Source organism: Trachurus japonicus, chromosome 5, assembly GCF_045865225.1.
Source record: "Trachurus japonicus isolate A0001 chromosome 5, Traja_1.0".
Lineage (NCBI taxonomy): Eukaryota > Metazoa > Chordata > Actinopteri > Carangiformes > Carangidae > Trachurus > Trachurus japonicus.
The window spans coordinates 30063120-30089666 of NC_140911.1; the positions used below are offsets into that span (position 1 = coordinate 30063120).

At 41.4% G+C, this 26547-nt stretch overlaps 1 protein-coding gene across 3 annotated transcripts in view; it reads left to right on the forward strand.

The window, feature by feature from the left end:
• Positions 1-902: 902 nt before the first annotated feature.
• bsnb (bassoon (presynaptic cytomatrix protein) b) overlaps positions 903-26547 on the forward strand; it is an 86740-nt gene continuing 61095 nt past the window's right edge. For 2 of the 3 annotated variants that reach the window (XR_015035865.1, XM_085777317.1), the window contains exons 1-2: positions 903-1225; positions 14310-14700. Coding sequence is in view for 1 of the 3 variants with exons in the window: in XM_085777317.1 (XP_085633443.1) it covers positions 1047-1225; positions 14310-14700 (570 nt within the window). In the remaining 2 variants the exon portion in view is untranslated. The remainder of the gene's footprint in view (positions 1226-14309; positions 14701-26547) is intronic. The other variant, XR_015035866.1, reaches the window with a different exon arrangement.

Consider the following 26547-nt stretch of genomic DNA (forward strand, 5'->3'; position numbering starts at 1 on the left):
ACAAAGTTTTAGCAAACATTACATACATTAAATATTCCCACCACCCAAATATATTTAGATTAATGTCACACAAGACTGAGAAAAGCAGTGATTCTTCCATTTGAGAAGCTGTAGCTATTCGCTCTTTTTGCTTTAACAGATACAGCCAAATTGATTATCAGAACTGTTGCTTATTACTTATCTCTTGGTAAAGCTAATTCATTAATCTACTAATTCTTTCAGATCATGGCTACTTACTTACTTAACTTTATTTCTCCTCTAACATTGTGAGTATGGAATGAATATGCAGTGGAGTGAAATATATTGTTTTCAATGTATTATTCTTCAAATGTATTGTCTAATTTATATTAATAAATAATAAATAAAATGTATTGTTCATTTTATGAAATGAAAATGAAAAAAAAAAAACTAAGGTGGTGTCTTCCATGTCTGATGTCTGAAAGGCTAGAGCCCCAACTATTTAATTTTTCCATGTTACAAAAAAAAAAAGAAAGAAAAAAAACAACTTTTAATGAAATATGAAAATCTTACATTTGGGGCATTTTTTCATAATTTTGCTTGATTATATTTAATTGTTTGCTAATTAATTGGGTGCAAATTCATTTTCCTGCCTGTAGGCCTAATTGATGAGCATTACAGCTCTAATTCTATAGTAAGATTTCAGACATGCATCCCATAATGTTTGGTGTGTCTTGCCAAAAAAAAAAAATATCATTCAGGTTCCAACAGCAATGGTTTACGAAGCAGACAGACCAGAGTAGAAGTGGGGAGGCCCTCAGTGGCCCTCAATGTGCCCGGAGGTATCTGCGTGGTGACTTGAGATAACCGAGCCGCGTGAACGCGCACGTAAGAGCCACTCAAGTTCCCACCCATTGCGTCAGCGCGCTCCCTCTCCCTCTCCGTCAGCGCGCCTGCTCCGTGCGGGATGCTGAATTGTAGGTGATGATGGCGGAAGGGGAGCTACGTTGAGTTCCATCTGAGTTTTTGCCACAGCTGTAGAACCACCTACAACATCGTTTCTCTCCGTCGACACCTATCCCGAGGCGATGGGGAACGAGGCGAGTATGGAAGGGGAGGGACAGCCGGGACAGCCCGGCCCCGCTGTCCCTGCAGCAGGGGCTCCGGCTTCCATTTCAGCACCACCGGACTCTGGACAGCTCATCAAGCCCAGCAATGGAGCGCCCGCCGGAGGAAGTGGGGCTGGACCCGGGCCGGGGATTAACAGGTAGCCGCGATAGCTAGGACGCTTCACCGCCAAACTGTGGGGAGATATCTGGGGGGGAGGCGACACGGCAGCGTGGCGTGAACCGTACATCTGTCCGAAGTGGAGCGTAGATAGCTGTAGGATCAACCGACTGCGTGAAGATAGACTTGAATGGGTGCTTAATTATTTATTTCAATATCCTTGTCAACACAATTCACCACCCCCTTTTTGAGACCCATTTCTGCTGTTTGCCAGCACCACCCTGTTTAGTCAACGTGAGTTTGGGTCGCGGTCAAATATAGCCTAATATCTAACGCTTCCGATGTAGAATCAATAATACTACGTAAATAGGCTATAGCTTTCAGACGGTTCAATAGAAATTTCTACGCCCGTTTTCACGGTGTCTGTCCCGAGGCATCACTAGCTAACTGTCATGAATGGAAGAGCGACGTTATTTCCCCTCGTAGTGAGAAATGCAGTGCCAAGTGAATATGGATACTACTTGGGAAAGGATCTCAGAAATAATAATGCCCCCATAGCTTCAGGTGATAAATAAATTAGAAATGTAAATGATGCGAGGTGCACCAAGTGTCTCGCTTCCATTACAGGCTGATTTCCTCAACATGCCCTGACGTGAATGTCAGTAAATAACCGACTCATTGTGAGCCATCACCTTTCCTCCTGATGCGGACACGTCTGTCCTGGTGACAGCCGTGTGTAGGATGACAGTGCTACCATCAGATATCACCGGCGTCATTGTGAGCACAGGACCGGAACGTAGATGCCACAGCTGTCTCACTGATCTGATCTAGCCTATATGGAGCTATATGGAAATGTGTTTTTCCATCAAAGAGAAGGGTCATTTTTTTCTGGAAGAGTGGTGTTGCATCTCACCATAAAGAAATGCATCCATCCAACGTTATGGCAGACTATTATTTATGAAACACCCTGTATTAGCTTGAACTATAAGGCAACGTAGGCTGGTAAAATATTATCCTATTCCAACAACTATCCCAGATCATTGGTGCGTAATCACACTTATTGTGAGCCCGTAGGTCTGTATTTTCTGTGTGGGTGTGTGGGAGGGATTACCCTCCCAACAAGATCTGATATTGCCTTAATTACACAGTTGAGCAGTTGTAGACCTGAAGAAGCACATGCAGAGAGACAGTCATCTTAGATTTGCCACACCTGCTTACAGTCTCTGTACTGTAGGTCTATAGAGATATAGATTCTTGTCAGAGCTAATACAGGAGAACCTGCCTATCGCTTGGTTTGTTTTGTCCCACAAAGTGATTGAAAGACACAATATCGACGCTGCGTTCTTCAAATAGTCAAGTACCTTCAGTGTTTATAAAAGCACTCACTGCTCGTCCTGTATATTCGCTATGGGGAAGGTTTAAAGGCTCATAGCTCCTTTGTAACCTCATGATTCTTTAATATCTTGATTTCTCTCTGGTATCCAGCCCAAGGTGTCTCATAAAGTGACGGCGAGAGCTGAGAGACTGAGCGCACTGCTAAGGGATGAGAGATGAGAGTGAGAGAGCTGTATCATATGGCCGGATGAAATGTTTTTCTTAAAGATCATTGCACAGTCAGTGTGGGCATTACCTTAAAATAGTCTTCCACAAAGAAGCCAGGAGAGGGAGAGCAACAATGAAACGGTGGCTGGGTTGAGACTGTAGATAGGAGACTTTAATCTTAATTAAAATGAGCTGCAGCATTTTATGAGTGGGGCCTATTAATATGAATGGGGGCATAATATGCTATATATAACCTTATTCACAGTGCCTTCCATATAGGCATTTTTTTTTGTTGTTGCTCTATCTAAGGTCGTATTATATTTTATTCATTGCAGTCAAAGAGCTAAATGTGAGCCCATGTAGAAGTCCATGAAGCTGAGGGTGTCGGCCTCTAACCTCCTGCTTCACAATAGCTGTTTTCTTCTCCAGTCATAACAGCTTAGACTAAGTGCACAGTCATCTTGACCTGATGACCACCACTGACAGGCATTCTGAGTACTACCTAGTGTGAAAGACAAGCTCCAGATATGCAACATGGTCAACAATGTGCCCATTGTATTGTCTTCTCATTGTTTTCTGTTCTGAAAATGAGGTCGTGATGACCTCTTCCTCCATCATGCAACAACACATGTTACCATGCTAAGAGAACTACTTTATACATGTTAGTTTGCTTTTTATATAATGTTAAAGGGGTAGTTTAAATTTGCCTATTGCAATAATCCCTATAGTTTTAGGAGTAGGTTCATTACCTTTAATTGTCAGTGTAAGCTGTTTTTAGATTGGCGGGGTAGAGACGTGAGCTGCTCAGCTAACGCAACAGAGGCAGGTATTTTGGTGTTTCCCTCATCAAACTAAATACACAATCCAACAACTCCAAAATGCTCTCGTGGACAAGTTGTGACACATTCGCCACACTATTAAATAACGTATAATTATGTAACATTACGACACATGAAGCAAATACTCTGAACTATTTTCGCTTTTGAAATCACTCCGCCCAGCAGCCGTGTCTGGAATGTAGTTCCGGCTACGCATTTGCCTCGAAAACAACTCTGTCTCGTAATGTTCCATTATTATTTCATAGCGTGGTGAATGTGCAGGTCAAAACTGTGTGTTGTTGGATTGTGTATTTGATGAGTTTAACGAGGGAAAGGCGAAAATACCGTGTGCCGTGCAGAGCTCACGTCTCTGCCCCGCCGATCTAAAAACAGCTTGCACTGACAATTAAAGGTAATGAACCTACTGCTAAGACTATTGGGTTTATGGCAATAGGCGCATTTGACAAAATGTTGAACCATCCCTTTAAGTATTAAGTGATGTAAATCAAACAAACCAAACAAAACCACACTCCCATCAGAATTCATAGAAATAATGAATGCAGTCATGTTTTTAGACACAGTGTACAAACTGTATGTCTTCATAATTAATTTACCTTGAATGCACTGAACACTAGGCTGCACATAACAAATGGTCATCGCAACTCAAACAAACAATGCAAAAAGCTCATTATTTCTGACACCATGACAGCTGTGTAGGACACGGAGAGTTACACAGACACCTCCGTCAAAAAGATAGCAGGTTCCACAGCTTGTCAAAGTGTATTTTACAGCACTTTTTTGTTCTAAGCCTGCTAATGTGGGTTACGCCCACTTGATTTGCTTTAAATCATGCAAGAAATGTTTGTCCCACATACGTGCAAATTGTGACAAATACCTCCTCAATCTCAGACTGTTAGACGCCGGTCCATCTCAAAAAGACGAAGCTGTGACGAAGATGAACTCCGCTCAGGTTCCCCAGTGCCACTCTGTGTGTTCTGGCAGAACAGACAGATTTGGCTGGTGTAGCTGGAAGCAGACAAACACTTGTGCCTCTTCGTGTATTATCGTTGCATTGGAGTCACAGCTATGCTTCTGATGTTCCAAGAAATATTCATCTGAAAAGTCTTTGAAAACTCCCCCAAAGGTCGCACAACAACTCTTCCTGCTGGTCTGAAGGTTTTGCAGAATCCTCACATATTATTTGAATCATCTGGAGGGAAAAAAAAGTATTTATGAGCTGTTTCTCTGTGACTGTGTATTAATATACGTAGCTTCAACACATCAACATACTGTTTTGTAAAAAAACAAAAGCACAATATGAACCAATAACTAACTAACTCTAACAGACTTAATAAGGGCGTGTCATTTCCAGCTGCTATCTTTATTTTGATTTGAAAAAAAAAAGATTTGCACCTTGAGAAACAGGTTTAAAAATTTTTTGATGGAATATTTTCTTCACCCAGATGATTTGAAGAGTCTTTGAGGATCCAGCTCAGCCACAGCAGCTGTTTAACAACTGTCTGGGTTTCTCAAAGCTCTTTGGGTATATACTTTTATGGAAACCAAAGTATGTGTAGCTCTGTGGCTTTAATGATTCGAGGATATTTAAATATAAACTGGGTGTTTTGGTGCAACCTGCTACTCATCTGAACCACCATAAAACAAAGTGTTGAAAGACCAGTTGTGGTCCTTTCCTTATGTGATGCACGGAAGGTTGTAAAGTTTCAGACACTCCTGCATTTTCACCCGTGGATAATATTTGTGTCTTTTTCGAGGATTCTGCGGAGCCGGTCCAAAACTAAACGATGAAACAAGACGTGGCGCCGTGGCCTATAACATCACCTCTGTCAGAGACACTGAAATAATTACTTCTGATGCATTTTGTAACAGTCTTGATGTGGGAATTTGTCAGAGCCTCTGTCACACGTCTGGCTAATTGAAAACTTAATTACATTCATTTTCTGTATGATTCCTTTTCATTTTGTGTGAATGCAGGCAATGGCACAGTGTCTGTTTGCTCTTTGCTATTTAAAAGCCAGCAAAGATGCATTTGTCATCACTTTTGAGAGACATTATTATTGAACATGTATCAAATCCCCTCTGTTCCATTTTAGCGATGGTAATGAGAAGTTATAAAAAGCAGTTGAAACCAGCAGAACAAGGTGTCCAGCAGCCACATCAGAACAAATTAAATCGAAATTTAAAAGTTAAAACAACAACAATAGTGACAGTCCACTGTTGATGTGGAGACATCATATGGATTGTGTGCCTTTAACAGGCCTCAGATGAATCTGGTACCTTTGTGCTTTGACCTTTGAATTTAATTAAATGGACGAAACCAGATAGATTTCATTGGGCGGCCTCAGTTACCCAGGTTCATTTCCAATGGAGGTATAAATCAATGAGAAAACATATAGTATCTCGAGTGTAGAGATACAGATATAGACATACTGCATCCGGCTCCTTCAGATAATTTCCCCTATACCAAGGGACATGTCTAAGAAGTCAGATTTCAGTGTAAAGCCATCTCTAATGGCAGAATATACACATTTATTGGTCATATGACTGTTAATGGTGTGTTAATTATTGACGTGGTAATGGTCTGTGTTGTTTAGTGGACTCTTTAAAACGAATGGGTTTGTCAGAACTTTGATTAATCCACTCAGAGTTAGTTCTGTCAGTTAAAGTTGTGTGGGCGCAGTGCTGCTGAGGGACAGCGGAGGAATTGGCACACTGGGCTGCTGGTGTTTCACTGAGCTTAGCTCTGATTAGATTTTGTAAGAATGGTCTCACATTAAAAATGAAAATGGATTTGACATTAGATTTTGATCAAAAACTGCTGAGGCTTCACATCAGCAGCACTTTACAAAGCTGGATACTTTGAGAAAGGGGGCAGGAATTGTTTTGTCTGTTGTTAATTGATAATTGATCAAATATTTAGTGTGTTTTAGAGTGTTAAAACACACAAGCTGCTGCTCCGTTGTTTGGAGACACTCTGTACTCTGAGAAATGTTGCTTGTCTTGTCAGGTCCCACTTGTCCTGGTTGACAGTGCAGATAGAGTCTGTTTAAAACATTATGTCCTCTGTATACTTATTAGTTTATATACTCATGCATGTTAGCATACAGTGGGGTAAGCTACCCTGGTTCCCACTGCATCCCCTCCGCCCAGTGGGTGGTGGTCGGGGGGGGGCTGCTGTTGTGGATCCCCTTCCTTATAACGTTAGTCAGTGTTTTATGTACACTCATCTGTCTGCTGGCCCTGTGCTGCCTGTGAGCTGGGCTGTGTCGGTGCTGCAGTCTTCTCAATTTATCATTAAAGCAGATATCAGTGGAATGTTTTTGTTAATATAAGTCCTAAATAGTCCTATTTTCCGTCAGCAATCACTTACATGAAGTATTTCAGCCTAAACACGAGTCTCTCCGTCACTCTGCTCTGCTGTAACCCGAGGAGAAAATTTTCCTTGTGGGATACAAGTGTTATCCAATGAGGGGAGAGAACGGCATGAAGGGCTGTGTGTGCAGCCAAGGGATGCGCATGAATGTGGTGACGTAGCACGAGGACCAATTGATGCCTGACAAGGGCGGGGGCTGCTAACTCATGGTGCGTTCAAGGAAACTCGTACTTTGTGTTTTTCCTTCCTGTGAAGTCATACCAGTTCGATCTGGTACGAGTTCACGGGTCGGAAGTTACGAGTGGCCGTTATAGTGACTTTCACAGACAACAGGACGGTAAAAACACGAGCTACGGGTTACCTGGAACGCTACCAAGTCGTAGTTGTGACTTGAAGCTGTAACTTACGGTTTCAAAAGCCTGCCTTGAACACAGCATTAGCCGAAACGGCCGTGCCACTGATATCTGCTTTAATTTTAATCATTGTCGCACATGTGACCCATTGTCTATCGTTGCGTATGGTTGGATATATAATTCTACCCTTTTTTGTATATTTTATTTTTTTATGCTCGAAATAAATACATACATTCATTCATTCATATAATATAGTACAGATAAAGTCTATATACTGTATATATATATATATGTTTTTTTCTGTATATGAATGAATGAATTATTTATTTATTTCAAACATAAAAAAATAAAATTTAGAAACAAAAAACAGAATACAAACAAAAGAACAGTGTCCGAAAAGGAGCAGGTGGAAGTAAAGCTTCTTACTTGTCTATTAATAAAGGAGCACAAACAGATAATTTAGGGGCACAAATCGACTTGCAAAGCAAATATTCACCTTTCCTTTTCATTCATCATCCTCAACACCTGGGCCTGACACCTGTAATGACAGATTTCAGATTCTTTGAGTGTTAAAAAAAAGCACATCTACTGGTTGCACATGTGCCAAGCAGATGAAAAAATTACTTGCACTGTCTCAAATTTTAGGGGCAAAATGCCTCCATTTAGGGGCAGTCTGGATCCCTGTTTTCATTTTTTTTTTTTTTTTTTTCTCAAGTTGGGTGCATTTTTTTTCTTTCAAACATGATGGGGTGCTGCCTATCTATGTTACTGTTATTCGGCCGTTGGTTGGTCGTCTGCTTGTGTTAATGTGATTCTGCCTTGCAGTCATGTGGCACTACCTGCTAGAGATGTGCGGTTTGCGGGCACATCCGCGGAGTGGATGAACCGCGGGTCGGGCGAATGACATGACAAACAAAATATATTTTAATTAGATTCGGGCGGGTGGCGGTTGAACCAATTAGGAAAAATATATACATAATATATATTAGATATACAACAACGGGCGGATGGTGGGCGGGTTTTGAAAAAACGCTGGTTCGGTCAATGGTGGGTGGATGACGACTTTTGTGATGCGGTTGCGGATGAAATAATTGCCTATCCGCGCATCTCTACTACCTGCCCAACATGAATATCCCTCTGGGGACAAATAAAGTTTATCTGACCTCATGTGTAGCTGGACACAGGCTTGTTTGCTTTCCATCTGAGACTCAGATGATTAAATGAATACCACTCTTGTGTCTGTCCCAATATGAAGCCACAGCTAGCAGCTTAGCTTAGCATACACTCTGTAAACAAGGGGGAACATGAAGCCTTGCTCTTTCCAAAATCTTCCTACCAGCACCTTTAAAAGTTATCAGTCAATAGCTGTTCCCAGCTACAGTTGTGTGTAGCTTTGTGTTTCCTAAACAGATATGACATGTGTATCAATCTCCTTATCCACTCCTCATTAGCGTGTGATACGTGTTTACATTTTAAACAGTAACACTGGGATACTGTCACTTGTATTATTGAGGCTGTGTAGAGAATTTGACTCTTTTTTTTTTCTCTTTGCCTCCAGTACAACGGAGAGTTTCACATGGAGCTCCGGTTACAAAAGATTGGCAGCTTGCAAACCCGTCACTATCCAGTTTGCGATACAGAGAGCAACTTGTACCGCTTTAGACACAAAACCACAAGTCGCTCTCAGCGGACTCCCGTTTGCCGATGGATGAATATCTACAGAAATCTTTTGAAAAGGTGTCTTCCTGTTTAAAGTCTTCTTCAGTGTCTCATTATGCCGAGCCCGAGGCGTTGCATAAATCACAAGAGACTCCGCTTGGTGCCTTTGCTTTTCAAGTGATAATTATTATGTGAAACTACCTTCTATCTTGTGAAGACATTGGGTAGATTTAGACTTAAGATGTCTTTAGCATTATCCTCAAAAATCCAGTTTAGCATCAGACAGGAGCGGGAGCCTCTGCCAGCACACTGTCAGGACTGGGCTGAGATTCAAACATAAAGGATCGAGCGACGGTTTGAAAAGTGCTGGATTTTCCCAATCAGTACGGCGAACGCAGGACTCCTGTAGAAAGTGGAAAAAGGTTAGGAGTTGTGCAGTGGCTCCAGTCGTCAGCAGTGACTCACAATTGTTAACGTGCTCTGTTTTAACTCCTTTATTTCCACCCTTCTCTCACTGTGGATGTCTTTTTAAGATGACGTGCAGGACAAAACTAGCTCTAAGTGGTTATGACAGTGGAAATCCTCCACTCCTGTACAACTGTTGGCATTTTTTTTATTGGAGACCAGCATTTTACAGGTATCACAGATCTAAAGTTATTCTTTTTCTATATGGTACATCAGAACAAAAAACCAGAAAATGAACTTCCCCTAAGAAAAAAAAAAAAGTAAAAAAAGAATGAATTAGTAGGTGAAGATAAATAGGTACAGCAATAGAAAGAAGAAAACAAATTAATACAATAAAAAATATAATATAATATAAAGAGAGGCAAAAGAGAAATATTAATAATTATAATGATAAAATAAAAAGTAAATAAAGGAAGCCAGTGCGCTCACTGAAAAAATGATAAAATAAAAATGGGATGCAAATCGATTCAGCTGGGGTCCAGAGAGGTGAGGGTGTTTATATATGTGATGAGAGGTTGCCATCTTTTATAAAAATTGGCTGCTGAGCCTCTTAAGGAATATTTAACATTTCCAAAGAAAAAAAAGACATTAAAGGGACAACGAGGAGTTTTGGAAAGCGTAGTATTTTCACACTACATTTCCATGAGCCTCCGCACGCACGGAAAAATTCTTGGACCGCCTGACGGACAAAAGCGAAAACATTTGCCAAGAATGTTTTGATTGATCAAGAATGAAAGTCGGAGGTTCGAAGACGATCAGATACCGCTGTAGTTCCGACCATAAACGGCGATTCGGCGGCGTTATTCCCATGACCCGCCGGGCAGCGTCCGGGAAACCGAAAGCGTGGGTAATGTAGACTCATTCACATTAATATGAGACTGTTTTATAACCAAATACAAACTCCTCGTTGTCCCTTTAAATGATATGAGGTCAAATAATACCGAAATCTTAGTAGTCATTGGAAGAGAGAGCACCTCAGTGATAAGAGTTCCCATTGGAGATTGATAACTATTGGCACTTATGCCTAAGGGCCAGAATGAGCGTGAACCTTAAGTTAACAGTTGTGTTAGTTGAAACGCAACCTTTAGCCGCCTCTAAGCACACAACTGAAGCCCCGAACAGAAGAGCTTCAAAGAGTGAAAACAAGCCACAAGGAGCACTTCACAGAAAGTGATAGAGGCGATATAAAATATTCAACATCTGCCTCTCTGTTTGCCAGTGTTTTGAGTAGTCTGATATCACATCACGAACAACAATGAAATCTTATAATAGTATTTGGACCTAGAGCATCTCGGAGCTGAAGGGTTCCAAACGCACCACTCAAGAGCAAGTAGTGCTCTTTGTTGGAATTAAGTTATAAAAAGCTATTTAAGAAAACATCAAATTCAGCTCATTAAAACATAGGCTGCACTTCAAAAGGCTGCATTTTATTTTTCATGTGCATTGCTTAAAAATGTCACAAGGTCTACAACACTAGATGGCTTTCACAACAGGCAAAGCTTCCTGTGCCAGATTCATCTTACACTCAGTGACTCCATCCTTCCCTCACACACTGTTACTCACTTACTCACCTTCTTTTCTCTCTTCAGTCCCCTTAGCGTTTCTCTCAATCATCTCAAAAGATTGTTGTGGCTACATTTTGCTCTCTGTATCACTGCTGATGTAAACGCAGCTTGACAAAAAGAACAATGAAGTTAGATGGAAACAAAACCACACTTGAAAATATTGTGTAAAATGTGTGGGTAAAAGCCAGTTTCAGTTTCAGGTACATCCATAAATGTAGTATGTGATTTAATGTCACAGATTGATGGGAATGCAGCAGTGTCCAAAGATGGACAGTTTGTGACCATAGCAATGAAATGTGTGTGTGCGTGTGTGTGTGATTAAGGGACTGCTGAGGGCAGAGGATTTTTCCACTCCTTGCATTTGTACATTTCTGTTTGTGTGAGAATAAGAAAAGAGTTCAAGGATTCAAAGGTTTTCTTTGTCACGTACACAAAGTGAAAAGTGCAGCATAATGCTGTGAGGCGTTTTGTGTGAGCAGACTGCCGCGGAAAATAAGAAGTGGAATGAAATGCAATAAGAAATGAAATGTAAGGGATAGAAATAGTAAAATAAGAAGGTATTAATATATGTAAAAATAAGGGTGCACATGTCACAACCGTAGACAATCCGTGCACACAAATCCCAGAGTCATGCACAACTGCAGCTGATTCAGGAGATTCTGTGTTTTCAAATTTATTAGCTATGACAGCATGTGGCTGGTATTGTTTTCACCCAGTGTGTGTGTTTGTGTGTAATGTGTGTGTGCGGCAGAGAGACAGCCACTATAGCACGACCCGCCACAGAGGTGGTTTTGAGTATTTTGGCAGGTGTTTGTGTTTGTGTGTCTGTTTGTCAGCATCAGTGTCACGACCAGGAAAGAGATACACTCATGAAGCTTTAAAGGTTTGTAGTTGACCCTGAACACAGATGTGGTGTGTACTGTACCAACATGTAATAATGGAGTTTTAAAAAGGAAATGCAAGATTTGGAACTTAAAGCAACACAATGTAAGTTAGTGGTAGGCTATAAGGTTGTCACGAGAACCGATACTTTGGTACCAAGTCGATGCTGGCACGCAAAAAATACAACGGTACCTGCCTTTTTTCAGTACCGTGAGTACCACTCGCACACTTGCCCGCTCTCGCTCCAACCTTCAATTGTACTGGTTGCCTGGTACGCCTACAGAGTGCCGAAGCGGAAGCAGGAAGTAACGGCCACATGGGTCCTCAACTCAGAAAAAGGCTCCATGTAAGTAAATAAGTTTTATTTCGTGATCTGATTGAATTGTGCCATAAGAAAAAAATATGACCTCTACTTATTTAAAACATCACGTTTCATGCAGAGAAATCAGCAGTTTGTTGTAAAACTATAAAATTCCGAAGAATCCGTAACCAGAAAGACTACAAGTCGCGTAGGTGACGTCACACACCAAATGCCGCCCTTTCCCGTGTCAGTTGGTGACGTATTTTTTGTGGGACACCAGATTTTGTAGTCCTAGAGCGGTTGTCACACAATACATTCTTCCGTTGCCGTTTTACGATAAACTGCTGACTTCTGTGCATGAAACGTGATGTTTTGAACAGGTAGAGGTCATATTTTTTTTACATGGCACAATTCAATCGGATCACGAAATAAAACTTTAACTCCCATTCATTTACATGGAGCCTTTTTCCGAGTTGAGGACCCATTGGGGCCGTTACTTCCTGCTTCCGCTTCGGCACTCTATAGGGAGCAGCTAGTAACTAAAGTTTAGCTAATGCTACTGTAATTGTTGTTGACAGCAGCTCCGGTGTTGACAGCAGACTGGAAACGCATCTGAAGCATTTCACATTAACTCACCTGCTGACGAACCCGACAAACCCCCAGCATCACGCCTGCACCGGAAACGTTACAGTACCGGTTGACTGTTAGTTAGCATTAGCATTAGCATTAGCACAATGACATTTTCTCCACAGAGCTATCAGGATCTGGCTCCCCCTGAGCTCCACCTCACGTGACGTCAACGTACTAACGCTGTTGGCACAGAAATCATTTTATGTTGACGTTGCCAACGTAACCAGGTGTAAATATTCATATGTTTTGGACCCGTCAAAATTGATAAAACAATTATTTCTATACTATAATTTTTTCCCAGTAAAATTAATAAATTTATTCTGCACCCTTCTAGATGTTCTGTGGATGTCTTGACAGACATCTTTCCTTCTCGCCAACGTCATTGAAAATAAATACACATGGCCTGGAGGAGGGTTAGCTGCCGTTTAGTTCCTGTTTTATTTTGAAGTTCCTGTCGTCGTCCTGTGTGTTCCTTCCTGTGATGACCTCCTGTCCCACCTGTGTCTTGTTCCCTCATGTATTTAGCCTCAGTGTTTTCCCATTGTCCCTTGTTGGTTTGTCTGTGTTGATGTCCTGGGTCCATGCCCTGTCTTTCTTAGTTTTTCCCTGTGTGTTCCTGGTATTTCCATGAGTTCTAATAAATCTTTTCTTTCACCTTACCGGTTTTGTTTTGGTTTCTGCATTTTTGGGTCCTGTTTAATCCATGTGGTTAAAGAGCTAACCAACAGAGTTTGACTTGAGCTTGTTCTGTTAAACTATTGTTTTTTCGCTTTTTCAATGTACAGTGTATCAACCTTAAAGGGATATTTCAACATTTTGGAAAATTTGCCCATTGCCATAATCCCTAGAGAGTTTTAGGAGTAGGTTTGTTACCTTTAATTGTCGGTGCAAACTGTTTTTAGATTGGCGGGGCAGAGATACGAGCTGCTCAGCTGACGCTACCGAGTCATATGGTATTTCCACGTTTCCCTCATCAAATACACAATCCAACAACTCCAAAACGCTCCCGTGGGCAAGTTGTGACCTGCACATTCACCACGCTATGAGATAATAACGTAACATTACGAGACAGAGTTGTTTTCAAGGCAAATGCATAGCCAGAACTACATTCCAGACACAGCTACTGGGCGGACTGATTTCAGAAGCAAGTTTTGAGTATTTGCTTCATGTGTTGTAATGTTACATAATTGTACGTTTATTTTTTCATAGCGTGGTGAATGTGCAGGTCACAACTTGTCAATGAGAGTGTTTTGGAGTTGTTGGATTGTGTATTTAGTTTGATGAGGGAAACATGGAAATACCATGCAGCTCACGTCTCTGCCCTGCCGATCTCAAAACAGCTTGCACCGACAAGTAAAGGTAACAAACCTACTCCTAAAACTATAGGGATTATGGCAATGGCGTCCCCTTTAAATTAGCTGTTTTAGATGGTTTTTGCTAATAAATATTAGTCAACTTTAAGACTAGAGGTCTAATGTCCACTGTCTTTTCCGTTGTCTTTTCCATCCCTGTTAGACCACCACCGTCAGACCCTGGACCTAAAGCCGGAGTCCAGAGTGGTCAAGGGACAGGGGACCGGCTAGCCTCCCATGATACCCCTCAGCATGCAGCACCTCCAGGAGAGCAGGGCCAGGGTCACGTGGCCAGGAAGAGTCTGCAGGTGGACGTGGGTAGCAGCAGGACTGGGAGGTCCCCTTCTGCGTCCCCGGACCGAGGCAGCGTCCCCACCTCCCCTTACTCCGTGCCTCAGATCGCGCCCATGCCCAGCAGCAAACTGTGCCCCGTCTGCAAAACCGCCGACCTGACGGGCACCGGGGACGACAGGCCCAACTGCAACACCTGCACACAGTGTCGCTCCATGGTGTGCACCCAGTGCGGCTTCAACCCCAACCCTCACCTCACAGAGGTAGGCAGCGCTGCTCCACCCAGAGCCGCCGGGGCCAAACCAGCGATGCGCATTTTCCATTATCAGATTTTCTTCTACTCCTGTAGTTTTATAATGATTTTACTCAACAGTCAACCTTCCACATAAACCCAGTAAATACTGTCACGCATCTGAGTTACAAACACAGTCAGCATCTGCCAAGGATGCATTCACATGAAAAACAAAAGCATCTAAAACACCGCTAAAAAAAAAAAAGCTTCTGTGAAATTGACTCCATCACAAACAGATTCAGAGTGAATTCAGGCATACGTTTTCACATACCGCACAAAGGCTAAAGGGAGACGAAGCAGCGGGGTGTCTATAATCAAGCACATGATTTTGTGAATGAAATACACAACTAAATATGAATAGTTCACCAGGATATCCTTCACAGTCCTCAGGATTCTGTCCAGGCTGACAAACTGTACTAAAAATAGAACCAGGGACCAGAGACATGTGACTCATACATGTATTTCCAGTATCTGGTGGTGCATCATATAGATTGGTGTTAATTCTGTCAGTCTTTCAATTTTCAAGAAATCCATGTTCTTACCTCCCAGCTGTATGACAGCTCTGACTATTCATAGCATCCACAGCAGGTGTTGGCAGAGACGAGCCGCTGTGAGGAACTGACGTCAGTGTGTACCTTACTCTGCCGTGTCTTTATCAAGTATATCCACAGGAAGTCCTGGTCCACGGGCCATACAGTATATGGCCCATTTGTTTTCTTTTACTTTGAGGTAATGGCTTTTTCATGTAATTTATTTTAGTTCGCACAAACGCTCTCCAGTCAAAAAGTTTGCCCACGTCTGGTGTCTAAATGTTTAAATTTTAGCTGCAACAATGAATTGCACAATAATCGATTATTAAATTAATCGTCAACTATTTTGATAATGGACTAATCGGTTTGAGTAGTTTTTTTAAGAAAAAAAGTCCAAATTCTCTGATTTCAGCTTCTTAAATGTGAATATTTTCTCTCTTTGGTTTGTGGACAAAACAAGACATTCGAGGACATCATCTTGTGGTTTAGGAAACACTAATTGGCGTTTTTCAACATTTTAAACATTTTATTGACCAAACAACTAGTCGATAAATTGTTTAAAGATATAAAGAATATATAAAAGAGTCTCATATTAATGTGGATGAATCTACATTACCAACACTTGTTAATGGGTCCATTTTTGATAAATATATTGTTTTGTCTTTATAGTTATTTTGATATTATTATTTAGTGGTCGACTCGCCCAGCATTTCGTTTCCTGGTTTCCCGGGCGCTGCCCGGTGGGTCATGGGAATAACACAGCTGAATCGCTAGTTGCCATCGTTTATCGGAACTACAACGGTAGCTGATCGTCTTCGAACCTCCGACTTTCATTCTTGATTAATGAAAACATTCTTGGCAAATGTTTTCGCTTTCGTCTGTCTTGTGTCGGTCCAAGAATTTCACCGTGCGCGTGGAGGCTCATGAGAAATGTAGTGTGAAAATACTTTGCTTTCCGAAACTCCTTGTATCCCTTTAAATAATCGTCAGATTAATCGATAATGAAACTAATAGTTGCAGCCCTAGTTTACATTCTGACAAGAGCAGGTGTGATATTACGGTTTAATTTGCCCTGCTGGAATGACTTCTCATTGACATTTGTGAGTAACGTTGGTTGAGTGGTTCCTTTTCAAGCCTGAATGAAGGCGGCTCCTGGGCTGCACTGCAGCAGCTGAACAGGAGTCAGGATGTAAATCAGTGGCAGACCGGTCCAGAGCTGAGAACTTCCAGTTTTAGCCATTGTTCACCTTGATTGATGAAGTGTTTAATGATCCTCTGGACTCATGATCTTTCATACTCTGAGACCTGGCCATCACTCAGTTCTTTTGCTGAAGTGCCCACTAATATATCGGTCACTTCCTATTAGCTGTAATGAATCATGGGCTCTTATCTCGAGCAAGTGCTGTGTTCTTTCACAGCTAATGTTACACAGAAAATGTACACAGCACAAAGCTATATCCATCCTTTCTGACAGGAGCTAGTGAGGAGGATGTAAGTCCTGCCCAGAGCTTCTCCTAAACAAAGCTTTTTAGAACACCACCCAACACGTTTTCCCTTCATTCACAATTATTCACATGCATCAAAACACTCATCACTGTTAACAGGTAGCTGAGAACGCCTATTGCCTTCTTCTTAAAATAAATCACTTGTATGATTTATTTTAAGCATAGCTTAATTTGAATTAGGCTACGCTTCACTGTTACTGTGAGTCAAGTGTGGCTGTGTCATCTGTCACAAAGTTTCACATCAACTCCACTGAGTCATGTTGCAAATTGCAGCCAAGATGCAGCGTCAGTTATGCTGGCCTACAGGCTATCCACGTTACTGCAGGCTTCATAAATACAAAGATATATGGGGTAAATGTTTAGTTTTTGAACTGTTGATGCGTGCGACTAAAGGGTGTGTGGAAGCCAGAGCAGAGCGGACGCACGCACGAGTGCACACTTGTGTGTAGAAGACAGGAGATTCCGCCCGGAAAGAGGAAGATGTGGGAGATGGAAGGACTAGAAAGAAATGTGTGGACCAAAGCGGAGACAGACAGTAAAGAATAGATCATGGCAGCGAGTGACGGAGAGCATGGCAGTACAGAGAGCAGCGGAGGTGGATGCTTTGGGTATTTTTCAGCTCAGCCTTGGTGAGCTTGTCAAACGCTGACAGGGAGAGAGGCGCGGAGGGAAAACGCTCAGCCTCCGGAGACCTGAAGATTTACCCCCTTAACCTACTTAGCATGGATCGGGCCTCTGCCTCGCTGCAGCATATCTAACTCAGCCTTATCACTCACCTTCCAAATCGTTGATGGGCACATTGTTGCCGATCAAGGTGATAATAAGGCTGAAGACAAGCGGAATTACGATTACAGCGAGGGAGAGAACAGAGTGGGAGGGAAAGATAGATAGCCATGGCAAGGAGGCAAAAGGAGGAAGAGACAATGTTGTGTTGAGTTCAAGTTCAAAATAAGAACTGGTATTTCATGGAGACATAAAGCCTGGAAATATTTTTGACCTTTTATAATAAAGCGGAGGCAGACTTCATGGATTTTAGGATTATAAAAGTTGTTTTCATTTGTACATCTGGTGTTTCGACAGGGAAAAAAAAAAAATCACCTGTGGCATTTTCTCATAAAAGCAGTGTCTTTGGTTTATTGTGGCTCTGGGATTAGTCTCTTATTGGGTTCACATCCCGCTTTGTGTAAGAGATATGTCTCTGTTTACAAATAGTTCACAGACACTGATTGATCCGTCCCAGATTACAGGGATAATATGAGAAAAACCTGTTATTGAAGAGGATTTCCCCTCACATTCCAGAAAGATGGCAGCGCTGATTAAAGTGTTGGTAACCGGGGGCGATTCTATATCTTTTAAATTATGCTTATTCACCAAGTCCCAAATGGCTTCTCCAACCCAGAATTAAAAGTATAAATTAGATCTTTTTTTCCCCCTTTAATATTCAGCAAGAAATCTTATCAGTCCATTTTCTCATAATGATAATCCCTGTTCATGTAGGATTGTTTGAGGAATGATAATCATTCATGTTACTGCATTATATAATAACACAAGTCAGAACTGTGTTAAACAACCCAGTGATGTAAACACACTTTAGAGAGATATAAACAGACAGCAACAAATAGGTGTTATATGCCACAGTCTGTTACAGAGCTGCCAGTCAGGCTGAGGAGATGAGATTTATTGAAAGATTTAAAGGGATAGTTCACCCAAAATTCAAATTTCACTCATTATCTACTCACCCTCATGTCGACTAAGAGCTGTGAGAATTTTCAGAGTACTCCGTGCCTTCTCTGAGTTACAGGGGGGTTCGCACAGCAGTATTTGTCCATATAATGGTTGTCAATGGATACCAACTTTCTTCGTCCAAAAAGACACACCAAAAAACATCCAAATACCTCCATAGTGCTCGTCTGTAATGTCCCTCTTGTATTGAAGCCCCGACATGAGAAATTGTTCCGCCGGTCAGTGCAAATCTCGCGTGATTTCCACTGACACAGGAAGAGCAGTGAACCGAGACACTGGGAGCTTCCGCTACAAACAAGCTTGAAATATAGACTTATGTAATTTTTTTTCTGAACAATTTCTCATGTCGGGGCTTCAATACAAGAGGGACATTACAGACGAGCAGTATGGAGGTATTTGGATGTTTTTTGTGTGTCTTTTTGGACAAAGAAAGTTGGTATCCATTGACAACCATCATATGGCTGCGCGGACCCCCCTGTAACTCATGGAGGACTCTGACAATTCTCACAGCTCTTAGTCGACATGAGGGTGAGTAGATAATGAGTGAAATTTGAATTTTGGGTGAACTATCCCTTTAAACAGAGAATTGAGATGTGCTAGTTAAATCATACGTCTGGGTTCGTACATGAAGGTAACACCAAGTCAGGGGGGGAAAAAAATCCTCAGCGTTTAAAAGAAATAATGTGGGAGGTGTTAAGATTAAGATTGTGCTGAAAGAGGGAGGAGAGAGCCAGACGGAGTCAGAGAGAAGCGAGACAGTCAAAGAGCGACTCTGAGGCAGAGAATGAAACAACAAAGAGCAGGGGCTCGGAGAGAGATAGTGAGAATACCACAGACCCCCCCCCGGTGACAATGTTTCTCCCACCATCATACAGGGGAACATCTGCTTTATAATTGGTTCACTTTCTATTTATAGATCCTACCCTCCTTCTGTCTGCAGTGATGGCCTGGTCCTGAGAAGCCACAGCTGAGAGAGGGAGGGAGGGAGGGAGAGCAGTGTGTGAGAGAAGGAGGGGGAGACAGAACGGAAGAGAAAAGCATAATCATAAATTAACCATAACGCTCAGTGTTCATACCAACGCTGTGCAACGTTGCGCTGATTCTGCACCTCAGTGAACAAACACAAAATAGAAACAAATCAAAAAAGATAATTTTGGGGCCACTTTAAAAAAACAAAATGTTCAATTTCTTCATGCAGTTTGGTTTGTTTCTCTGTGGTGAAGACTCTGCCTTTGATGTAGCCATGAAATAATGATGAAATGTCTTTTTGTTTTAAAGATTTGTATGTGGAGTTTCTTGAAGGAGCTTCTTTTTTTCCTTTGAACCAACAATCCCACAAGCTGAGGTACAGTTTTAGTGAGAACTCCCACACCAGTGCTCTCTGTGTTTCCTCCTCCTCGTCCAGAATACATCAAGTAGGTGGCCACATAGCTGACAGTTGCACAAAACAGATTTAGAAACCAAACCAAAAAAACAGTGATATCTATTTTGCCAATGATATTTTACCTTTTGAAAATCCCAACAAAGATTCAATGAATTAGTATTTAATTAATGTGGATGTATTAATGCATGTCCCGATGTTTTAGCTGCACTATTCAGTGGTTTTATATTAGAAATGGATTACATGACTGTGAGTGACAGTGATACCACAGAAATGATCACTAGTCTATACAGCTCCTTTCAGCTTTACGGAGGATATTCAGCATCATTTAGCAGCTTGAATGTTTTGGTCATCCTTCCTCTCTTCCTCTTTTTTTTTTTTTTACAATTATTATTTTAACAGTGTAACAGGGCATGGTATAACAGGATGATAGAGTCACAGCAGATTTTTTAATGAATGACCATTAATGAAAATGAAAAAATTAAATAAATAGATGCATAAAATAATTGTAGGCACGATTACTACAAACAAATGAACATAAAAAAGAGGCAGGAAAAGAGCCACAAATATAATGAGGTAAACCAAAAAATTCCATCAGATACCTTTATCAATACACCCATCCTCCCACTTTCAAACTGTGTCTCAGAGGCGGCGGGCCGGGCAGACGGTCAGCAGAGAGCTAACACACAGAAACAGGATCCATCTCTCCCCAAAGCAAAGACGGTTTATAAACAAGACGCCCCACTATGAGTCAGTTTCCTGTATCTGTGTCACGTGGGTGTCGCCTCCACCCCGCCCCGTTAGGAGACCAGCAGCAGGTGTTGAGTCTATTGACTTCAACGGGAGAAGTGAACGTGAGCATCAGATGATGTTCGATTCTTTTGCTCCATAGTCACTGAAGTAAATATTGGATTCATTTTTCATCTTTTGCACATTCTGACACTAAAATGGACAAATTCCAGACGGAAGAATCAGGAGAAAATGAACTGTCTCTGTCTCAACAACACACTCTCGCCAGATCTGGCACAGATCTCCTTGGTAAAGCCGCGAACACCTGTGTTTACTAATTTTTGTGATGCTAAATTGTTAGTATACATATATAAAGTCATCATAAAAATATAATTAGCTCACTTTCCCCTACAGACAACTTATCGACCCACACATTTACAACACGAGGTGAGGATACAGCCGACCACGCCCACTAAGGAGACAGGAAGTGTAGCTATACCTTTTCATGTCATTGGCACGGCTTGTAATGAACAGTCTTATCATAGTAGAGTATCTTGCCCCAAAGTTAGCGACTAGTTGATGAACATAGTTTAGCATTTGGTAGTTTACATCAGTGGTTCTCAAACTTCTTTACATCAAGGACCCCTAAATTGACACAAATTAGACCTCGGACCCCCATTGGACAAAATTTTGAAGCAAACACCAGAAATACACAAATGTTTGAGACTGAAGAACATTACTTTTTTAGTCAATTTACGTTCAAATGAGGGTCAGTGGCATGATTTTTTTGGAAATATTGTAGAGAAATTTCTGGAAAAAATGGTAAGATTTATATTAAAAAAAGTTAAAAATTTTCTAGAAAAAAAAGCAGTAAAATTTCTCAAAAACAATTCTAAAAAAAAGTGGAAACATTTCTCGAAAAAAAAAAGAAGAAAAAAGTAAAAGAAATTCTAGAAAAAGTGGTACAATTTCAAGAAACAGTTGAGGACCCCCTTGAACCCTCTCCAGGACCCCTGGGGGTCCCCGGACCCCACTTTGAGAACCATCAGTTTATAGAGAGAGAGAAAACCGAGCTTCAAGGAAAAATGAATTCTGGACTCAACATTTGCCAGGTGGCCAGCAACACGACCTTAATGAATATTTATAGTATTGCACATTGAGTTGCTAATAGGCAACAATTTGCTGTCACATTCACCAGAACAACTTTATAAGGTGATAATATGTTAATGTTGTGTTTGCAGCTTCCCCCACTGCCCCCAAGTGTTCAAAAAAAAAAAAGAAAAGGTTGTTCAGGTTGTTCTATGTGGGTAAATTTAGAACCTTAGTGTAGTCCAGAAATAGTATATTTGGTCTAAAAGGGTTTTTTAGCTGTGACTAGTAGATGAGTCACGTCAGTGGTCAGTCAGTTGAATAACGCTCCAGCTCTTTGCTCCTGCTGCAGAAACAGCACATGTGCAGCTGTGAGGTTATAACACAGAGTCAGAGGTAGCTGCATGTTTCTCAGACAGAGGGGGTGGAGGGTGGGGGGTGGGGGGTGATGTTGCCCAGGTTCTAATCCCAAAGCCAAAAATGGATTTTTACAAGCTGCTACAATAACACAATCTGACAGAACAGGCTTTCCATGGTGTCGTAGGTAAACATTCTGTGACTTGAAGGCAGGTTTGTAGGGTTCATGAGAGACATAAACTCTTAAGACCTGAGACCGCCCGACCACACTTAGGTTCCAAAATGATCCATGTTCTGATTTCTTCGTATCCGAAGGACAAATGATAGTTCAATGAAAAACAAATAAAACTTAAACTAAAATGATGCGGTCATATTAGTGAAGGATAAGTCCATTATACCTCAAGGGAGCCGGAGCCTACTCCCTAATCCTCCCAAATTAATTCAAATATTTAGCATCAGACATCTCTAATCCCCCTCTAACTTTGCATTATGTGGCACAAGAGATTCAGCGGCATTCAGATCTAAAGTGGAAGACAATGCGGTTATTTTATGAATCTGTCACTAATAGTTGAAGGATTTTCATGTGTGCTGAAGTAACAAAAGATGGCATATCTGTCACGAGTGATCTGAGGAAGATTTAAAGCAGAGAATGAGGATGTGACTTCTCTCACACAAAGAGTTTTAATGTTTCATATTTGGAAATACTATTCTAGTTCAGGCCCCCCAAGTCCTTTTGTTTGTGATGCTTTCTTTTCTTATGCTTTTTTGATCTTGAATTATTATTGCTCTGAAGTGGCTTAGCTACCTTTCTGAGGTCAAACATCTGTCTGTCTATCTGTCTGTCCGTCTGTCCAGTGCGTGCCTGAAGATGATGAATGTCTGAAGGAAGGGAGGAAAATGAATGAATTAAAAAAAAAACATTCTGCACAGAAACATAACCATTTTGCTTATGAGACTGAGCTGCTAATTATCAAAGATTTTGCAGAGAGCAATGAGCTGTTTAATTATTTGTTAGGACAAATAAGAATTTCACTCTTGGCTTCCCATCAACAGCAACATTTGGTGAGTTTGTGACTGAGGCTGTACCATTTCGGAAAAAAAAAAGAGAATGCCCTCTGGCTCAGCATGTACGGTTTATATCACTGTGATATACTGCAGCTATGATGTAAATATATTTGAATCAAGAGAGTTAAACTAATAAACTTTTATTGCCATGTAGAAAACAAGAGAGGAAATGTAATTAGACCACACCATGATGTCATCATGTGAAAATGAGGCTGAGGCTGTGAGAAGTCACTGGTGGTGGTCGTCGTGGAGATACGAAGAGCAGTAGTGGATGTGAATGTGGATGTGATAAGGAAGGATGACGGGCTTGGCCTGATTGGATATGAGGACCAGAGGTGGTAGAAGTGGAGAAGGCTCACAGCAAACACACCCAAAACAGCTGACAGCAGGGGAGAGGAGAACAATTTATGAAGTGTGACACAGACAGATGAGAATAGTGAATGTACTGTAAGCAGGGCAAAGATACTAGTCCTGACTGAACTCATATCAATACCTGAGCAGTCTGACTTCATAGGCAACATCCAACCATTTAAAATGGAAAAGTATGTGAATCTATATGAAATATGACAGTGTTTGGATGCCAGTGTTGATGAGGCCGTGTTCACAAACTGGGACTTTAAGTGGACAAACGTTATGAACTGGGTCAGGAATCCAACTGAGACACTACATGCTGAATTTTGCATATACCAAAATATTTTCGCAATGAGAACTGCCAGCAACTAAATCTGGGACACCAGTGTAATTATTACTCCATAACTCACTGCATTTAAAGTCCCAGCTCACTATAGTCATTTTGGATCGGATCTCCAGCATGGACTCATTACATTTCGTCAGCCCGTGTCGAGACGCAGGCCCACGTGAACGTCTGCAGTCCATTTCTCTAGGCCGGCTGCTGTAATACAGTAGGACAGAAGAGACACATTAAAGGCTCTCACTCTGCCACTTTTGACAGTTGTTTTGTCTGGGAACTTTAATTAGTTTAATTATCAACCTGACTGCAGTGTGTGTCAGCAGTGTATAGTATGGCTCCAGATCCCTGTGAGATAATGAGGTGATTTGTTTGTCTTCTTCCTCTCGGTGCTTCACATTGACAATGAGCTATTGCACGTTTCTGTACAAAGTCAATAGGCTAAATCTATACTGCTCTCTCTCTTTTTTTCTTTTTACTTTTAACCCAGATTGTGCTTATTATTAGATTTTGTATTTTTCTTTTAAATCTACCAACATTTAGGACTGGTTTTCTTTACTTTTCTTTACAGTGAGAATTTTTTGTCAAGTCATTGTACATTTTTCACATCAGATCAGTTCATTTACACTTTGCCTTTGCTGTAGTTTTTTCTGCAGGACTGAAACAGCTGTACAATCTAATCTTATCAAAAATATGTGTATAGTCTATATGTAACAGAGGTCTGCTGGTATAGCCACAGTCATGAGGTACCAGTAAGGAGGACTGACAGCGTGTGGCGGTTAGCGGTACTAAAGTTAAACTCGCTCACCCATAAAAGACGTGCTAATCCACTTGCCAAGTGGTCATTGACCTCTTGGCGAAACGGTTAGCATCGTCGCAGGCCAGAACAACATCGGTCACATTGGTGCCGTGACCCGGATGCCCTGGGTGGAGTGAATTTAGGGGGTGAGTGTAACGGAGGTCCACGGGTATAGCCACAGTCACAAGGTACCAGGAAGGAGAAGTGACAGTGCGTGGCAGTTAGCGGTAGGGGAGCGCCGGGTCGATTGATACACTTTTCAGTTAAACGTCTTTTTCAAAGATGTACACAAGCATTTTTATCATGTGATCAACAACTCACATGTGTATTCTTTTAGTTACAAGTGTAATTTAACACATATGTTGGATGATCGCGCTGTTTTATAACTTTGAACGTAAGTTGACATTTGTCTCAAACGCCCCACCTATGCGGGTCGTTTGAAGCACATAGGAGGGACGGTTGAAACAGCATGTTTTAAACAGAAACTACTGACCTTACTCTCGTTTTTATGAAGCATATCGGACAACATACTAGTGTACTCGTCATTGCCAAAATGTCACATAATTTCTCACAATATAAATAGGTCAAACAAATATTTTTGTCCCGTGCGTGATTGTCAAGATCCGCATTTCGATTAAACTCACCTTTCTTCTTGTGTACGAGTTGTTGGACGACTGCATTTTCATTTAATTTACTTATTGCCCTGTCCTAAGTCATGTTTATGGATACACAGTTGAACATATTGTCATTTTACCCTCTGCATTTTTCCCTCACTTTGCTGATTCATGTCATAAACACGTTTTGTTCATTAAAAATATGTGGTGTTTATTAAAAATACATGTCGTTCATTCAAATCGGTTGTTGTTCATTGCAAAACAGTTAGGCTATTAATTTGGTGATTTATACAGATATTGATCGTGCATGTGACCACCATTACTATGCATGGTGGCGTGAGGGACATTTGAAACAGCTGTATGAATCGTCCCTACTGACACTTAAACCTGTTTTGCCTCTAAATTTGCTTGCTATAACATTGCATAGTTTAGGACCTGTTCATGTACGAATTCATCTGTTGTTAGGTCATATAATTATTACATGAAACACACAATACAACTTTTGATCACAAAAAAACTAAGATTTTACTTTCCGTAGTTAAAAACCGGTTCGCGCTAATAACTTCTGAATGGCGTGACGTCATTTCACGAGCTTTCCCGGGATTGGTAGGTGTTGAGTGCTGAAGGTAGTGACGAAATCTGACGGCTCAAGCTTGTGTGGTTTTCGAGGAAATCGCTGTGTATCAATCGTCCCGTGTATCAATCGACCCGGCGCTCCCCTACTGAAGTTAAACTCACTCATTCATAAAAGACGTGCTAATCCACTTGCCAAGTGGTCATTGACCTCTTGGCGAAACGGTTAGCATCGTCGCCCGTGGTGGGGGAAACCCGGGTTAGAAACCTGCTCTGGGCAGGCCAGAACAACATCGGTCACATATGATTATTATTATGCTGCATTCTATTATTCAGTAATAGCTACCTTTACAGTAATTCACTCTAGTACAACAACAGCTGAGCACAGTCAACATCTCTGAGCCTCGGCCGCAACGAAATATGAATATCAAAAGCTTTACATGTTTTGAAGGGTGAGGGATGGCAGCACATTATACTGTTGTGGTGCTCATTATATTACACCCATCTCCTGTACTGTATATCCAAATTTAATATTATGCACTACCACTCTGAGCTACTTTCCAGCCTCCTTTGTAACACCATGGCTCCCCTGCTGCGCCTGACGCTGCACCAGCACCTGCTAACAGACACACACACACAGGAATTTGACAGTGATTTTGCCCCCAAATTAATTTCTACTAGTTTGATGAAGCTCGCTCCCTTGTTGAACAGAGCTGAACGGAGGCAGAGAGAGAGAGTGACTGAT